This window comes from Dromiciops gliroides, chromosome 4, assembly GCF_019393635.1.
Source record: "Dromiciops gliroides isolate mDroGli1 chromosome 4, mDroGli1.pri, whole genome shotgun sequence".
NCBI classification, from domain to species: domain Eukaryota; kingdom Metazoa; phylum Chordata; class Mammalia; order Microbiotheria; family Microbiotheriidae; genus Dromiciops; species Dromiciops gliroides.
The window spans coordinates 465,419,330-465,434,835 of record NC_057864.1 but is presented as its reverse complement, the minus strand read 5'-3'; the positions used below and the strand labels follow the sequence as shown (position 1 = coordinate 465,434,835).

The following is a 15,506-nucleotide window of genomic DNA, read 5'->3' as shown; positions in this document are numbered from 1 at the left end:
ATGGGAAGGAGATCCCTGACTCATGATGGTAGCAGGGACTCGTTACTGGGATGGGATCATCAGGCAATCCATATGCTAGATTCAAACCCCAACACTGGGAGTCAGTCAGTCAGTCAGTAAGGATTTATTAGGAGTTGACTATGGAGCAGGCACTCTGCTAAGCCCCTGGGGGCTCAAAGGTAAAAGCAGAGCCCCTGACCTCAAGGAGATTCCATTCTATAGTAAGAAAATAGGAATTTCACTGGACCCAACTGACCAAGCCAAGGCCCAGGAGAGGATCCATCCTGTAGCATAAAAAGCACAGACCTGGCTGAAGAAGCATTGTGCAGTCATTTGGAGTCAGAGGGTCTGAATTCAAATCCTGTCTCCACCCCCTTACTATCAGTGTGACCTTGGGTAAGTCACAACCACTGGGGTCTCATTTTCTTCTTGTGAAAAATGAAGACTTTACAGTAGATAACCTCCAATATCTCCTCCAGCTCTTGAACACTATGGTTCTATGACTCCTGTTCACTGTGAGCCTCCTGAACACAGAATAAAATGGGGAGGGCGGCTAGAGGCAAAGCATCCCAGCTCAGAAACACAGGCCATCCTATCATCTGAGGCTGCTGAGCTCAGCACCCAGCACCTGGATCCTGCAGATCCCCCCTCGGGCTAAACCCAAACCTTCTCTGCCTGGCCAACACACCTCTGTCTCTGCGTGTCTGTGTCTCTCCCCCCACATCGGTCTCCCTGTCTCTCTCCTCCCTCCTCACTTCATGAACAAACATTTATTAAGCACCAACTGTGTACCAGGTATAGTACTGAGCTGGGAGGATATAATGGGAAAGCCAAAATAGTCCCTGCTGTGAAGAGGCTTCTGTTCTAACAGGGAGAACACACACATGTAATAATAGTTAACATGTATATACTGACTCCAAGGCTGCCAAGTGCTTTACACATGATATTTCATTTGATTCTTACCACAGCCTAGGGAGGGAGGTGCTGTTATTATCTCCATTTTTACAGATGAGAAAACTGAGGATGGGAGAGATTAAGTGACTTGCCCAAAGTCTCACACCTAATAAGTATCTGGGGCAGGAATCGAATTCGGGTCTTCTAGACTCCACGTCCACTACTTGATCCACAGGTTGCCTGGCTGCCTATTTCTATTAGTGGCTATATCCAGGACACCGCACACCGAGGCCACCATTTCTCTACAGAGGGTAGTCAGGTTCTGGGCAGGTGGGAGAGGGTATTAGCCATCTTGTCCGCATCAGCCCCTGAACAAGATGGCACCCAACACATAATGTGTCTTACAGACCAAACAGAGCAGCTCAGGGAGCCATACCTTCTTGCAGTCCTGGCAGAAGACTGAGGCGCTGCCCAGGAGGCCCAGGGGCTCCCCACACAGAAAGCATTGGGAGAGACCGTTCCCCATAACGTTCTTCCTCATATTCTCCAGTCGCTCAACCAGTTTCCTGCAGGACAAGGGAGGTTAAGGAAACAGGAGGGATGGGATCTCTACAGGAGCCCACCCGCCACACCACCACACCGCCTCCCCACTGCTGCCCAGAGAACACAGTCCCTGACCCTTTGGGCACAGGGCCCAGACTCATTTTGAAAGGGAGAGACCTCCAGAAAGGCAGCCCCCATTAGGGGACTGGGGAAGGGATATGGGGAGGGAAAAAGATGGGCAGCAAGACCAAAATGGTTTTTACCAGGAAGACCAGTTACCCTCAAACAACTTAAGAGAACCAACAGGGCCCCCCATCTTTCCCTTAAAGCTACTCTACTTCCTCTCTAAACTTCCCCATTTGCCATCCATTCCTTTGAGATGAGAGACAGCCTAGCAGACCAAGCCCCAAAGCCTAGAGGTCCTGGGTTCAAGTCTTACCTCTGATACATAATGATTAAGTGACCCTGGACAAGTTACTTAAAGCTCTCAGTGGCCTAAACAAGATCAAGAGACCAGGAGCAGCTAGATGGCACAGCGGATAGAGCACTGGCCCTGGATTCAGGGGGACCTGACTTCAAATCCAGCCTCAGACACTTGACACTAACTAGCTGTGTGACCCTGGGCAAGTCACTTAACCCCAATTGCCTCACCCCCCCCCCAAAAATCAAGAGACTATAAACTGGAGAAATGACACTGACCTGCACTAGCAGAGGAAGTTCTCTACATGGGCGAAAGGCCTACATAGTCCAACATCTCCAATCCTCTGTTTATATAGATGGAGAAATTACAGACCAGAGAGGTGAAGGAATTTGCTAGGTTCAAACAGCAGATTTAGTGCTCTCTCCACTCAAAGTTGAGGCAGGTTAGTAGAATGAACACAAGACCCAAGTTCAAATCCTGACTCAGTGTCACCTATGTTTTTTTTGTTTTGTTTTTGTGGGGCAATGAGGGTTAAGTGACTTGCCCAGGGTCACACAGCTAGTAAGTGTCAAGTGTCTGAGGCCGGATTTGAACTCAGGTCCTCCTGAATCCAGGGCTGGTGCTTTATCCACTGCGCCATCTAGCTGCCCCACAGTGTCACCTATGTGATGTTGGCCAAGTCACTTTACTTCTTGTACCTCAGTTTCCTCATCTGGAAAATGAAGGGATCGGACTCAAGATCCACATTCCCTTTTGGTTCCAAACCCACGAACCCGTGACCCTTTAATCATCAAGTCAACAAGTTTTTACCAAGGGGCCATGGAGCACAGCAAAGCTTGCGAGCCCACCCAGAGATCGGATTTGTGACCACACCACAAGCACAAAACAGCCTATCTGCCAGACTCCAAGGCCAGAACAGCAGCTTAAGACAAGCCTTCTCTCTGCCGAGTCTTTGTCTCATTTGGGGGCAATGTAACGTAGTGGGAAGAGCATCTCATTTGGAGCCAGGAGAGACCTGGGTTCAAATCCTCCTTCTGGTACCTACTTACTATGAATGTGACCACAAGCAAGTTCCTGTACCTCCCATGTCTTAGTTTTCCCATCTGTAAAGTGAGAACAAATGATCTGTAGTGAGGCTCAACTGAGAGCAAAGATCTCTTGTTTAGCACTAGAAGGGACTTTAGGGGACTTGTAGTCCAACACCATCATTTTACAGATTAAGAAACTGAGGCCCTCGGGGGCGGCTAGGTGGCGCAGTGGATAAAGCACCGGCCCTGGATTCAGAAGTTCCTGAGTTCAAATCCGGCCTCAGACACTTGACACTTACTAGCTGTGTGACCTTGGGCAAGTCACTTAAGCCCCATTGCCCCACAAAAAAAAAAAAGAAAGAAAGAAACTGAGGCCCAGAGAGGCTAATGAACTCATGGTGGAAAGAACACTCGATTTGGAGTTAGAGGACTTGAGTCCAAATCTTTAGTCCGTGTGTGACCTTGGGGCAAGTTGGTCTCCTTGTCTGTAAAGTAGACTGGAAGACCTTGAGGTCCCCTTGAGGTTCTATTTTTTTAAAATAAATTTTTATTGATATCTTTTGTTTTTACATTATTTTTATTATCTCCCTATATTTCTCCTCCTCCCTTCCAGAGAGTAATTTCACATGGGACTTTTTTTTAATTAAAAGAGAAAGAGAGAAAAAATGAGCAAGATTAATCAATACATCCAAAAGAAAAGAAGTCTGATAAGATATTCATTGTTGCATGCCCATGACCTCCTCATTTCTGTAAAGAAGTTGGGGGAGAGGTGTCTTCTCACAGTTCTTTGAGGCCAGATTTGGTCTTTGTAATTTTGCAAAATTCATATTTTACTGCTGAGCGGCTGGTCTTCCCAATTACTTTGTTGCAGTCTTGGTTCTGCTCACTTCACTTTATATCAGTTCATTTAAGACCTTCCATATTTCTCAGTATTCATCACATTCATCCTCTCTGACAGCACAGTAAAATCCCACAATTTATTTAGCTATTCTCTAGTTGACGGGCATCTACTTTGTTTCCAATTCCCTGCTACCACAAAAAGTGCTGTAATAAATATTTGGCGAATATGGGGACTTTATTCTTATCAATGGCCTCCTTAGGGAATATGCCCAGTAGTGGACTCTCTGGGTCAAAGGGTATGGACATTTTAGTCACTTTATTTGCATAATTTCAAATTGCTTTCCAAAATGGTTGTAGCATTTGACAGCTCCACCAACAATGTATCAGTAGGCCTATCTTTTACAACTCCTCCAACACTGATGATTGTCTTCTTTTGTCATCTTTGCCAATTTTCCGGGTGAGATCTCAGGATTGTTTTGATTTGCATTTATCTTATCATTAGTGATTTGGAGCATTCTTTAATATGGTAGTTAATAGACTTAAATCCTTTCCAGTTTTATTTTATTTGGGGGGGGGGTGAGGCAACTGGGGTTAAGTGACTTGTCCAGGGTCACAAAGCTAGTAAGTGTCAAGTGCCTGAGACTGGATTTGAACTCAGGTCCTCCTGAATCCAAGGCCAGTGCTTTATCCACTGCGCCAGTGGCCCCCCTTTCCAGTTTTAAATCTAAGATTTCATGGTGTTATGATTTGCCCAAGATCATATAGAGGGGGGAGAGCAGAGATTTGAACCCAGATCTTATGGCTCCAAGTCCCACACTGTCAGTTGCAAACTATGTGCCCTTTAACCGAGGTAAAAGTGTTTTATAACCTTTAAAGAAACATATAAATATCAGCTATTATCACTGTTACTGTACTGCTCTTCTCGATGGGGCATTCCAAACATAGAGATGGGCAATGAAAATGGAGATGGAGGGTCTGGACTGGGGAACAACAAGGAGGCCAGTGTCACTGGATTGGAGACTACATTGGGGGAAGGAGGTCTGAGCTGTAAAAAGACTGGAAAGGGGCAGCTAGGTGGTACAGTGGATAAAGCACTGGCCTTGGATTCAGGAGGACCTGAGTTCAAATCCAGCCTCTGACACTTGACACTTACTAGCTGTGTGACCCTAGGCAAGTCACTTAACCCTCATTGCCCTGCAAAAAAAAAAAAAAAAAAAAAAAAAGACTGGAAAGGTGGAGAAAGGCACAGGTTATGCATGGCTTTGAACACCAGTGGATTTTATATTTGCTCCCGGAGGTGATGGGAGCCCCCTGAGTTTATTGAATAGAAAAGTGGTGTGGTCAGAGCTGCGATTGAGGAAGATCATTTGACAACTGAGTAGAGGATGGACTGGAATGGGGAGAGACCAACTTGCAGCCTATTTCAAGAGTCCAGGCAGAAAGTGACTTGCCCAGGGGCTCACAGCTAGGGAAGTATTTGAGGTGGGATTTGGTATCTTGCTGACTCTTCCAGACTCCAAGACCAACGCTCTAACCATTATGCCACCTAAGCTCCAGAGGGTGGACTTCCTCAAGGCCCCGGGACCAGAGCTCGGCAGAGCTCAGGCCCCCTGGTGCTCAAGTCTGAGTCTCTCCCCTTCATCCCCTGGCTGGCAGCCACCCCCAGCCCAGACGCCCACCGCTTTTACCCAATCCTTTGCTGCTCAAGAATGTCCAGTTTCTCGGCCCTGTGGATCACCTCCAGAATGGCCTCCACTTCGGCAGCATTGAGGCTCTGGCTCTTCCTCTGTTTGTCCGTCTGGTACGTATGCACCGACCAGCCACTCTGCAGTCTGGAGATGGCAAAGGTGCCAAGGTGATAAGGACCTGCTCTGTTGTGCCTGCCTTCAGGGCTGCTTCCCCGGCTCAGAGCAAACAAGGGTCAGATGGGGATATCTGTCAAGGGAGTTCAAATTGACAGGAGGCAGCACTGGGGGAGGGGAGAGAAGACTAGGAACTGAGAGATCCTCAAAGGGTAACTAACCCGCAGAGCATTAGAGATCATTGAAGAGAGATGGAGCAATATGGAGTCAAAGACCTGGATGTGAATCCTGCCTCAGGCACTAGCTGTCACGTGTAGCCTCTATGGTCTCAGTTTCCTCTTCTGTAAAATGAGGGACTTGAACTCAATGACCTCTAAAGTCTCCAACCCCATCATCTTACAGAGGAGGAAACTGAGGCCCATGGAAAATGAGTGATTTGCCCAAGGTCGAACAGATAGTCAAGAGCAGAGACAGAATTCAAACTTGGGTTCTTTGACTCCAAAACCTTCTGGTGCCCCCAAGGAATCTAAGCTAGAAGGAACCTCAGAGTTCTTCTAGTCCCGCTGAATAAGAATCCCTTCTACATTATCTCCAACAGGCAGCCACCTATCTGCTTGGAGACCTTTGGTGACAATGAATGGTTAGGAAGTTTTTCCCTGACGTCTACATTTGCCTCTTCCACACCCTGATTCTAATCCTTCCCTCTGAAGCTACGCAGACCAAATCAAACTCCTCTTCCAATGACAGCCTATCAGATACCTGAAGAGCGATGGCATATCCCCTGAGACTTCTCTTCTCCATGGTCCACCCCCCCTCCAGTTCCTTCAAGTTCTTCCCACTGGAGTTTACTGACTAGGGTTAGTGACATGGTTGGAACTGCACTTTAGAAAAATCATATATGGTAGGGGGCAGCTGGGTGGCACAGTAGATAAAGCGCTGGCCCTGGTTCAAGAGGACCTCAGTTCAAATCCAACCTCAGACACTTGACACTTACTAGCTGTGTGACCCTGGGCAAGTCACTTAACCCTCATTGCCCCATCCCCAAAAAATTGGAACCCAAAACTATAAATAAAAATGTTTTGGGGGCAGCTAGGTGGCACAGTGGATAAAGCACCAGCCCTGGATTCAGGACGACCTGAGTTCAAATATAGATAGAAGTGTGATTAGAGGTCACCTAATGCAGTCCCCTTGCTTTAGAGATGAGGGACCCATGGCCCAGAGAGTTGAAGTGAATCACCAGGGTTCACAAAGGCAAGGGGCAAACCCCAATCCTCTGGTTCTTTTCCATTAAACCATCGGGTGGCTTCTGGCACTGGCTTCACAGACAGCTTACTTACTATGTGACCTCAGGTGCCTTCACATCTACCTTTCAGCATCAATGAAAGTGAGACCTTACAATACAAATTGGCTAAGAACCCAGATGCCTCAAGGGGAAGCCTTTAGAGGCTCAGAGGGGAAAAGAGCTACAGAAAACAGGAGAAAGAGAAAAGAGAAAAAATGGGAGCTCGGGCTTATGAAAAAGGAAGATGAGACACGGTGTTTGCGGACATTCTCTTTCCGTTTGTCTGCAAGGTGAGAGAGAGAATTATAAATATGTATAATAGGTAAACACTTTTTTATAACAAAAAAGTCAGCGAGGGTAAAATGAGCTCCAAAATGTATGGAGCACTTTGAAAATCTAAAGAAACAAGCAGAACTAGAGGCACCGGAGAGGTAGGGAGGAAGGGGGATAAAGTATCGGCCCTGGATTCAGGAAAACCTGAGTTCAAATCTGGCCTCAGACACTTGACACTTACTAGTTGTGTGTCTCTGGGCAAGTCACTTAACCTTCACTGCCCCGCAAAAAAAGAAAAGCTTGGCTCAAGTGCCACCTGCTATGTGAGTGCCCATCACATCCCCCTAGCACCTTGCATTTATTTATGTTATTTATATATGTGTGTGTGTTTGTTAGTATGTATATGTGTGTGTGTTGTGTGTATGTATGTGTATATATGTATTGTGTGTACGTGTATACATTGATTCCTCCAACAGAGTGTAAGTTCCCTGGGGGCAGGGTATGTTTTAGGTCAGTCTTTGGCTAAGCGCTTATTGATTGAATTGTATCCCAATGCCTGGCGACAGAGAAGGCACCTAATAAACACTTGTTGATCCATTGATTTCTTTATCCTGACTCTCATTATGAGAGAAAACACATACACACAAATGGTCAGGACATGAGAGCGTGTTATCCACTGAGGCTCGAGAAGGCTTTATATATGTTAACTCATTTGATCCTCAGAACAACCCTGTGGGGATATTATTATCCCCATTTCACAGATGAGGAAAGTCAGGTGAGGAGAGAATAAGTGGCTTAGGGTCACGTGACTAGTAAGTGTCTGAGACAGGATTCCAGCTCAGGTTTTCTTGACTCCAAGTCCAGTAGTCTAACCACTGCTCCATCCAGCATGCACATGATGAGTCAGAGGATCTATGTTCAAATTCAAGCCTCTACCACTTACCATCTGTTATAGGTTGTTGTTTGTTCTTTGTTTTCAAAAAGAACCAGTGACATCATGGGGCGATGTCTTGACTTGCACGTGAATTGAATTTAAGGGAGGCAGAGTTGTACAAAGTTGTCGGCCTGACTCCCTCTTCCAGAGTCACTGAAGTCCATTGGCAGGACAAAGGTTTGAAGCCTGTTGATTGCCCTCAGCCAGGTATACCCCATCTGCCAAAACAGCTTCTTGGAGCCACAGGCGAGAGCTCGGTGAAGAGGGACGCCAAAGGTGCATGAGCGGCCCTCACACCAGACGTGCTGGTGCTCTCGAACACCCCCCACACCCCGCCTGTTAGAGGTATACTGTAAAGGGGGTGCCAAGCTGGGATATGCTCAAGAACAGATTGTTCAATTTTGTGAGCATTTACACTTTGGAAATTATTCAACAATATAAACCAAGGTGTGGCTGATTCTTTCGTTGTCTAGTTTTAAGAAAGTGAAGGATAAAATGTTAATAATGCAACTTAATATTTGAAAAGTGCTTCTTGTGAACATTTTGTTAAACATTTACCTTTACACTCCTTATGCCAAATGACCCCCCCCCAAAAAAAGTGGTTTCACATTTTCACTTAACAGCAAGATGTATTCTTTTAGTTTTAATGTATGGACTGCTATGCTATGCTTAAGTTCAAATATTCATTTCTTTAGTTTGATGAATAAAAAACGTGTTTTCTGATGGAGTATTTTATAAACGTTCATCTTGTAAAAAGTAACAATTCCTTAGGCACACACCTGGATGAAATGTCCTACATGAGCCTGTGCTTTCTGTGTGGCCTTGGGCAAACCACTTGACCTCTTTGGGCCTCAATAAACTCATCTGGAAGAGGATGGGGTTGGACCAGATGACCTCTATAGTATTTCCATCTCTAAATGTATAAGCTAGTGGGCAGCTAGGTGGTACAGCAGATAAAGCAGTGGCCCTGGGGTCAAGCAGACCTGAGTTTAAATCTCACCTCAGACACTTTACTTGCCGTGTGACCCTGGGCAAGTCACTTAACCCCAACTGCCTTAAATATTCAGGGCCATCCCCAGTCGTCTTGATATATATATCTCACCACTGGACCCATATGGCTCTGGAGGAGAGAGTGAGGCTGGTGACTTTGCACAGCCCTCCCTCACTTCAGTTCAATTCAGTGCAAGTCATGCCATCACCCCGATGTTCTCTTAGAGGATGAAGGACAAACAACACGTATGACAGAGTAAAATGCAAGCTTCCGGAGGGCAGGGATTGTTTCACCTTTCTCTTTGTGACCCTGGGGCTGAGCACTGCGCCTCCTGTACCTTGTAGGTGCTTAATAAATGCTTTTTGGATGCAAATACATGGAAGCAATGTTCTACAATGTTGATGGCAGCCCCTGAGGCTTTAATAACTGTGTCCAATTAAAGTGAGTTAAGCCCACCAGCCCAATGCAGAATGTAAGCACTCTGAGGGCAGGGGGGATCCCCGGCACGTGGCCCCTAACAGAGGGAGGCCCCATAAACACTTGCTGAAGGGAACAGAACCGAAGGATCCGAACCGAAGGATCCTCAGCTCTATGTCCCATGACAAGGTAGCCTGGCGGGGTCAGGGTGACCAGGGCTGGGGAGGCTGGCTGGAGGAGATGGGTTGTGAAGGGAGGAGGGCACGGAAGTGCTGGGCACTAATGGCCTTCCCCAGCAGGCAGCGGGCCCCAGGAGGGCAAAATGAAAAGGCATTTGCAGCTCTAAAAAGCGCCACCAGTGTCTGAGAGCCCAGCTCTGGAATAGGAGAAGTGGCCAAGGTCACTTCTCCAAGAGCAACGGTGCTGATCTCTCACCAGCTCTCCACCTCAATAAAGGGGGAGAGAAGAGAGAGGAAGGGAGGAGAGAGGAAAGAGAGGAGAGGAGGGAGAGAGAGAGAGAGGAGAGAGATGGGGGAGGGAAGGAGAGAGAAAAGAAGAGAGAGACAGAGTGAGGGGAGAGAGGGGAGAAAGGAGAGGGGGAGGGAGAGGAACAGAGGAGAGACAGGAGAGGGAAGGAGAGAGAAAAGAAGAAGAGAGAGACAGAGTAAGGGGGGAGAGAGGGAAGAAAGGAGAGGGGGAGGGAGAGGGACAGAGGAGAGAGGGGGAAGGAGGGACAGAGGGGAGAGGAAGGGATGGACAGAGGGAGAGAGACAGGGAAGAGAGGAGAGAGGGGGAGAGAGTGAAAGAGGAGGGAGGGAGGGAAAGAGGAGAGAGGGAGGGAGGGAAAGGGGAGAGAAGAAAGGAAATATAGAGTGAGAGGGGAGAGAGGGACAAAAAAAGGGAAGAATGAATGAATGAATGAATACCTTTATTAAGCACTTACTATGTGCAGAATATAAAGCTAAATGCACCTCCCAAGGAACTCACTTATGGGCCAATATACGAGGTCTGTTTCAGACACAAGTCAGATGAAACTTGTCCTTAGGGTACAGTAAGGAAGAAGGGAGAGAGGAAGGGGTGGAGAAAGGGGGGAAGAAGAAAAGGGGAAGGGAAGGGGAGAGAGGAGGGGAGGGGGAGAAGAGAGGACAGAGAGGAGAGACAATGGAAGGGGGAAAGGAGAAAAAGAAGAGAGCAAAGACAGAAGAGATGGGAAAGAGGAGAGAATGAAGGGGAAGAGAACAAAACAATGAGAGGAAAGAGCAGAGAGGAGAGGTGAGAGGAGGGAAAATGCGAGCCAGCTGAGGCTCACCTAGGACTCCATCCTTCCCCGCAGTCCGTGGCGGGGCTGGGGGGTCAAAACTGACAGGAATTAATGGAGGAGGCAATCCTAGGGAGTGATGGGGAGCCAACATGCCGAATCAGCTTCAGAGATGTGCAGAAATGCTGCCTCGCTCTTCTCCCTACACTCTCTATGACAAGTGATGATTCTGCTCCACCTCCCCCAGTCCCCTGCTGCCTGGCCCTGGCTTGGGGATAGTGTCTAATTAAGAATTCCCTGCGCTCTCTCTCACTTTTAAAGCCCTGTGGCATGCATGATTATTTTTGTTTTGGTCTAGGTCCCCAGTGGGTAAGAGAACTGAATTTGGAATTAGGAAGACCTGGGTCCAAATATTGCCCCTGATACTGACCAGCCACATGGCCCTAGACAAGTCATTTTACATAGTATCTAACTCACAGGGTCTTTGTGAGGCTCAAATAAAATAATGTATGTAGTGTAAAAACCTTAAAGCTGAGTCAAAATTGGTTATTATTATTATTATTAGAAAGGCAACTGTGACATACAGAATTGACCTTAGAGTCAGAAATAATAATAGCTAACATTTATAGAACATTTTAATACTTTCAGGTAGCTAGGTGGCGCCACAGTGAACAGAGCACTGGGCCTGGAGTCAGGAAGAGCTGAGTTCAAATCCAGTCTCAGATATTTACTAGCTTTGTGATCCTGGACAAGTCACTTCACCCTGTTTGTCTTAGTTTCCTCATCTGTCAAATGAACTGGAGAAGGCAATAGCAAACCACTCCAGTATCTCTGCCAAGAAAACCCCAAATGGGTCAGGCATGACTTAAAAACTACTCAAGCTTAATACTTGCAAAATAATTTAGACATATTATTTCCTTTACTCTTCATAATAACCCTTTCAGGCAGATGCTATTATCAACACCATTTTTACAGATGAGGAAATTGAGGCTGGCTGAGGTTAGGTTAAGTGACTGGCCCAGGGTCCCACAGCTAGTAAGTATCTGAGGAAAGATTTCAGCTCAGTTCTTTCTAGGTTGACGTTCATCATTCTATCTACCATGACACCTAACTGCCAAAACCTGGGCTCCAATCCCACCTCTAACACTACGGGCCAGGTGAGACCCTGGGCAAGTCTCTTAACTTCCCAGTGTCCCATGCACCTTCCTAAGATTATAAATCACAGAGCAGGTGCTAATTTGTATTTGTAGACAGAGCTCCCAACATTAATGAAATCATAGGTATGGGCAGGGGTGTACTAGTTAATGTTTAACTATCAGCTCTCAATGCAAAATATACTTTGAAGTTTAAACTGCATTGCTAACATTTTTTTTGTCACTTTCTTAAGCCTAGACAATCACAAAACAATAAACCAAGCCCTGACTTTGTAACATTTACAGATTTCTGAGATGTAAATGTTCACAGTGGAAATTTAACAATCAACTCTCTCCAAAGAGACATTTTGAACCAGCTCAAGCACACTTCCAAGTATTGCCCCCAAATTATTATTATCATTGCCACCTCACTGAGGAAGGCATTTGGAATGCAGAGATCCTGCCAAAGGAGTGTCAAGAGGAGGAAAGAAAATCCAGGAATGCCCCATGTGGCCCCTGGCAACATTGAGGGCACTCACTTGGCTCGAAGGGCAAGCTGTCGATCATTGGGGCACACCCACTGGTCCTTCCCACTGCCAAAGATGGTGTCAGACATGGTTTGAGGAGGCTGAAAAAGTAGCTGGTCGTCACATCTGAAAGAAGACGGAGGATGAGGGAAGAGAGAAAGAGAAGAGGTCACTGAATAGGTTGTGAGTGAGCCAGTAACCCAAGCCGAGGACCAGAGTGCTGGAGGCACTGGACATCTGGACACTTCCAGTCCTGATAAGGCCGTGTGTGTGTGTGTGTGTGTGTGAGATAAGCAGCTAGTCATGTGATACTGCTTGAAGGATACTGGAAATATCCCACGTCCCCATTATATCTCCCTTCACTGATAGCCAGAACTCTACCATTAGAGATTCATTCCTTTGGGTCAAGCACTCCCTTCTTTAGGATCCTCTTTTACAAAAGAAATACTTAATAATGATAAATAAATAAAAATTAAATATAAATATTCATTTAATCTAAAATGTAAAAAATATTTTAAGTAGCTGACATTTACATAACACATTAGCATTTACAAAGCCTTACACATCATTATCTCATTTGCTCCATGAAATTAATTTATTCCTTACCCCAACTATCCATTCATTCAACAACCATTTATCGAACAAGGGCCCCATGAGGGGAGATAGAGAATACTACAATAGCTGACATTTATACAAAGCACTTTCTTGACATTCTCTCATTTGGGCCTCATAACTGCCCTTCCAGGTGGGTACTACAGGTCCTATTATTCTCATTTCACAGTAAAATGAGGCTCAGACAGGTTAAAGGTCTTGCTTGTAGTTCCAGGGCTAGAAAGCCATAGAGCCCAGTGTTGACTGCATCAAGTCCCCATTAGCTTGGCTTGTTGGGAGTTCATCAGTTTCCAGAGGGAGAAGATGTACAATTATTCCTTCCACATAGGGGGGTTGTTAGGGGTGTGGAGCCCTTGGGATCTGGAATAGCCACGTGAAATGTTTTGGCCCTCCCTTTGTACCAGAGAAGAAGTCTGAATTATTATGGAATTAAAAGATAAAATAAATTGATATTATACAATCCTATACTAATACAATACTATAAACTATATTTTATGCATTTCTGAGTTTCTAAGCCTTTTCTGCATCATCTGCTAGCCTGTGTGTGTCATTTGCAGCTTCCACAAAACTCCTCCCAATTCCCATTTAATTTCTTATGCCAACCCATGACATATAAAAACCTCGATGGGGAAAGTCAAGATGTAGAAGGAATAACTGTAATAGGTACATGGACGGGGAGTTTCTAGAATACAACGGGAGACAGGAAGGGCTACAGAAGGGTGGCTGAGGATGGGAGCTTCTGAGCCAGAAGAGTTCATCTAATCCAGCCTCTTCATTTGTTCACGGCCTTGCCCAAGGTCACATCGGTAATAGGTGGACAGTGCCTCCAGAGCCTGTATAGTGCTGTCTCCCTCCATCCCAAGGGTTGGATACTGAAATTTGACTTTCCACTGGCCCTGAGCAAAGAGGTGGAAGGTTTGACAGGCATGGAAGCATTTGAGCAGAGAGCTAAGCACCATAATAAGGCTCCCAGAAGTCAGCTGCTAAAAACTGGGAGACTGCAAAAAATAGGCACTGTGACTTAAAGGCAAGGGAAGGGAATGAGCATTTATTAAGCACCTATTCTGTACCAGGCACTGTGAACTCAGGTCCTCCTGAATCCAGGGCCAGTACTTTATCCACTGCACCATCTAGCTGCCCCTAGGACTTTATAAATATTATTTAATCCAGGCTAAAAGCATCATAAGGGCCATCAAATCCAATCCCCTCATTTTACAGATGAGGAAACTGAGGCACTCAGTGGTCATGTGATTTGACCAGTCAGACAGCTATTATCTAAGGTGGGATTTGGAAAGGATGAGAGGGACCTGTCTTCAGTTTTTTTTTCTTTTCTTTTTGTTGCGGGGCAATGAGGGTTAAATGACTTGCCCAAGGTCACACAGCTAGTAAGTGTCTGAGGCTGAATTTGAACTCAGGTCCTCCTGAATCCAGGGCCAGTGCTTTATCTACTGCGCCACCTAGCTTCCTTCCCCCCTTCAGTTTTCTTTTACCTGATTAGTCAAAAAGAGGCATCATGGGGTCTTGCTCAGCAGGGGCACAGAATCCCTTACTGGGTCCCCATACTTAAGGACTAGAAGGGAATTTGCTGAAAGGACCAAGCAGCTGCTTTGGTTTCGACATTAAGTCCAGCCTCTCTCTTGCCCCTTCCCTGATGATTCAGACAGTTCTCCACTAACTGCTCTGAGAACAGGCGAGCCTTCTTGCCCACAGTGACACTCCTGAATCATCCATCACCCCTAGAGAAGTGAAAGCTGGCTCCCGAACCTTGCCCACTGCTCTCCTCCCCAAGGCGGGCAATGGGCTACAACTTACCTCCTTCCTTCTCACTGCAACTCAATCAAGCAATAAGCATTAACTAAGTGGTTACAATGGCCAGGCATTATGGTAAGAACTGGGGACACAGAGGCAAAAATGATACGGTCCCTACCTTCAAGGAGCTAGCATTCTAACAATGAATGAATGAATGAATGAAAATTGGTAAATACTTATTTTGAGCCAGGCACTGTACTAACTACCAGGGATACAAATATAAAGGGTGAAACAACTGCTGTTTAAAAGGAGCCTGCACTCTAATATTGAACCTGAGTAGTACAGATCACTTTGCCAATAAGGGAACAGGTTTTAGGAATAGTTGGGACTGACTCAGTATAAAAAAGTGGTGCGGCTAGGTTGCGCAGTGGATGGAGCACCAGCCCTGGATTCAGGAGGACCTGAGTTCAAATTCAGCCTCAGACACTTACTAGCTGTGTGACCTTGGGCAAGTCACTTAACCCTCATGGCCCCGCAAAAAAGAAAGAAAGAACATTGACAAAGAAGAATGCCTGCAAAGAAGAGTGGTCAGGATGGTGAAAGGACTCAAAACTATATTCCAGTCAAGTCATTTGATGGGATTGGGGGATGTTTAGCTCAGAGAAAATATTTATGGGAAAGATATGTCTATTTTCTTGTTTTTAATATATATTTTATCGGTATCTTTTGTTTTATATTGCCTACATTTCCTCCTATATCCCTTCCACTCTCCTCTGAGAAAGTCATTCCTTTAGACAATTTT

At 45.9% G+C, this 15,506-nt stretch overlaps 1 protein-coding gene across 1 annotated transcript in view; it reads right to left on the bottom strand.

The window, feature by feature from the left end:
* RPH3AL (rabphilin 3A like (without C2 domains)) overlaps nt 1-15,506 on the bottom strand; it is a 181,863-nt gene that overhangs the window by 127,607 nt on the left and 38,750 nt on the right. The window contains exons 3-5 of the mRNA XM_044004398.1: nt 12,356-12,469; nt 5,415-5,558; nt 1,331-1,460 (exon numbers count right to left, since the gene is read on the bottom strand). Coding sequence (XP_043860333.1) covers nt 1,331-1,460; nt 5,415-5,558; nt 12,356-12,432 — 351 coding nt within the window. The 5' untranslated portion in view covers nt 12,433-12,469. The remainder of the gene's footprint in view (nt 1-1,330; nt 1,461-5,414; nt 5,559-12,355; nt 12,470-15,506) is intronic.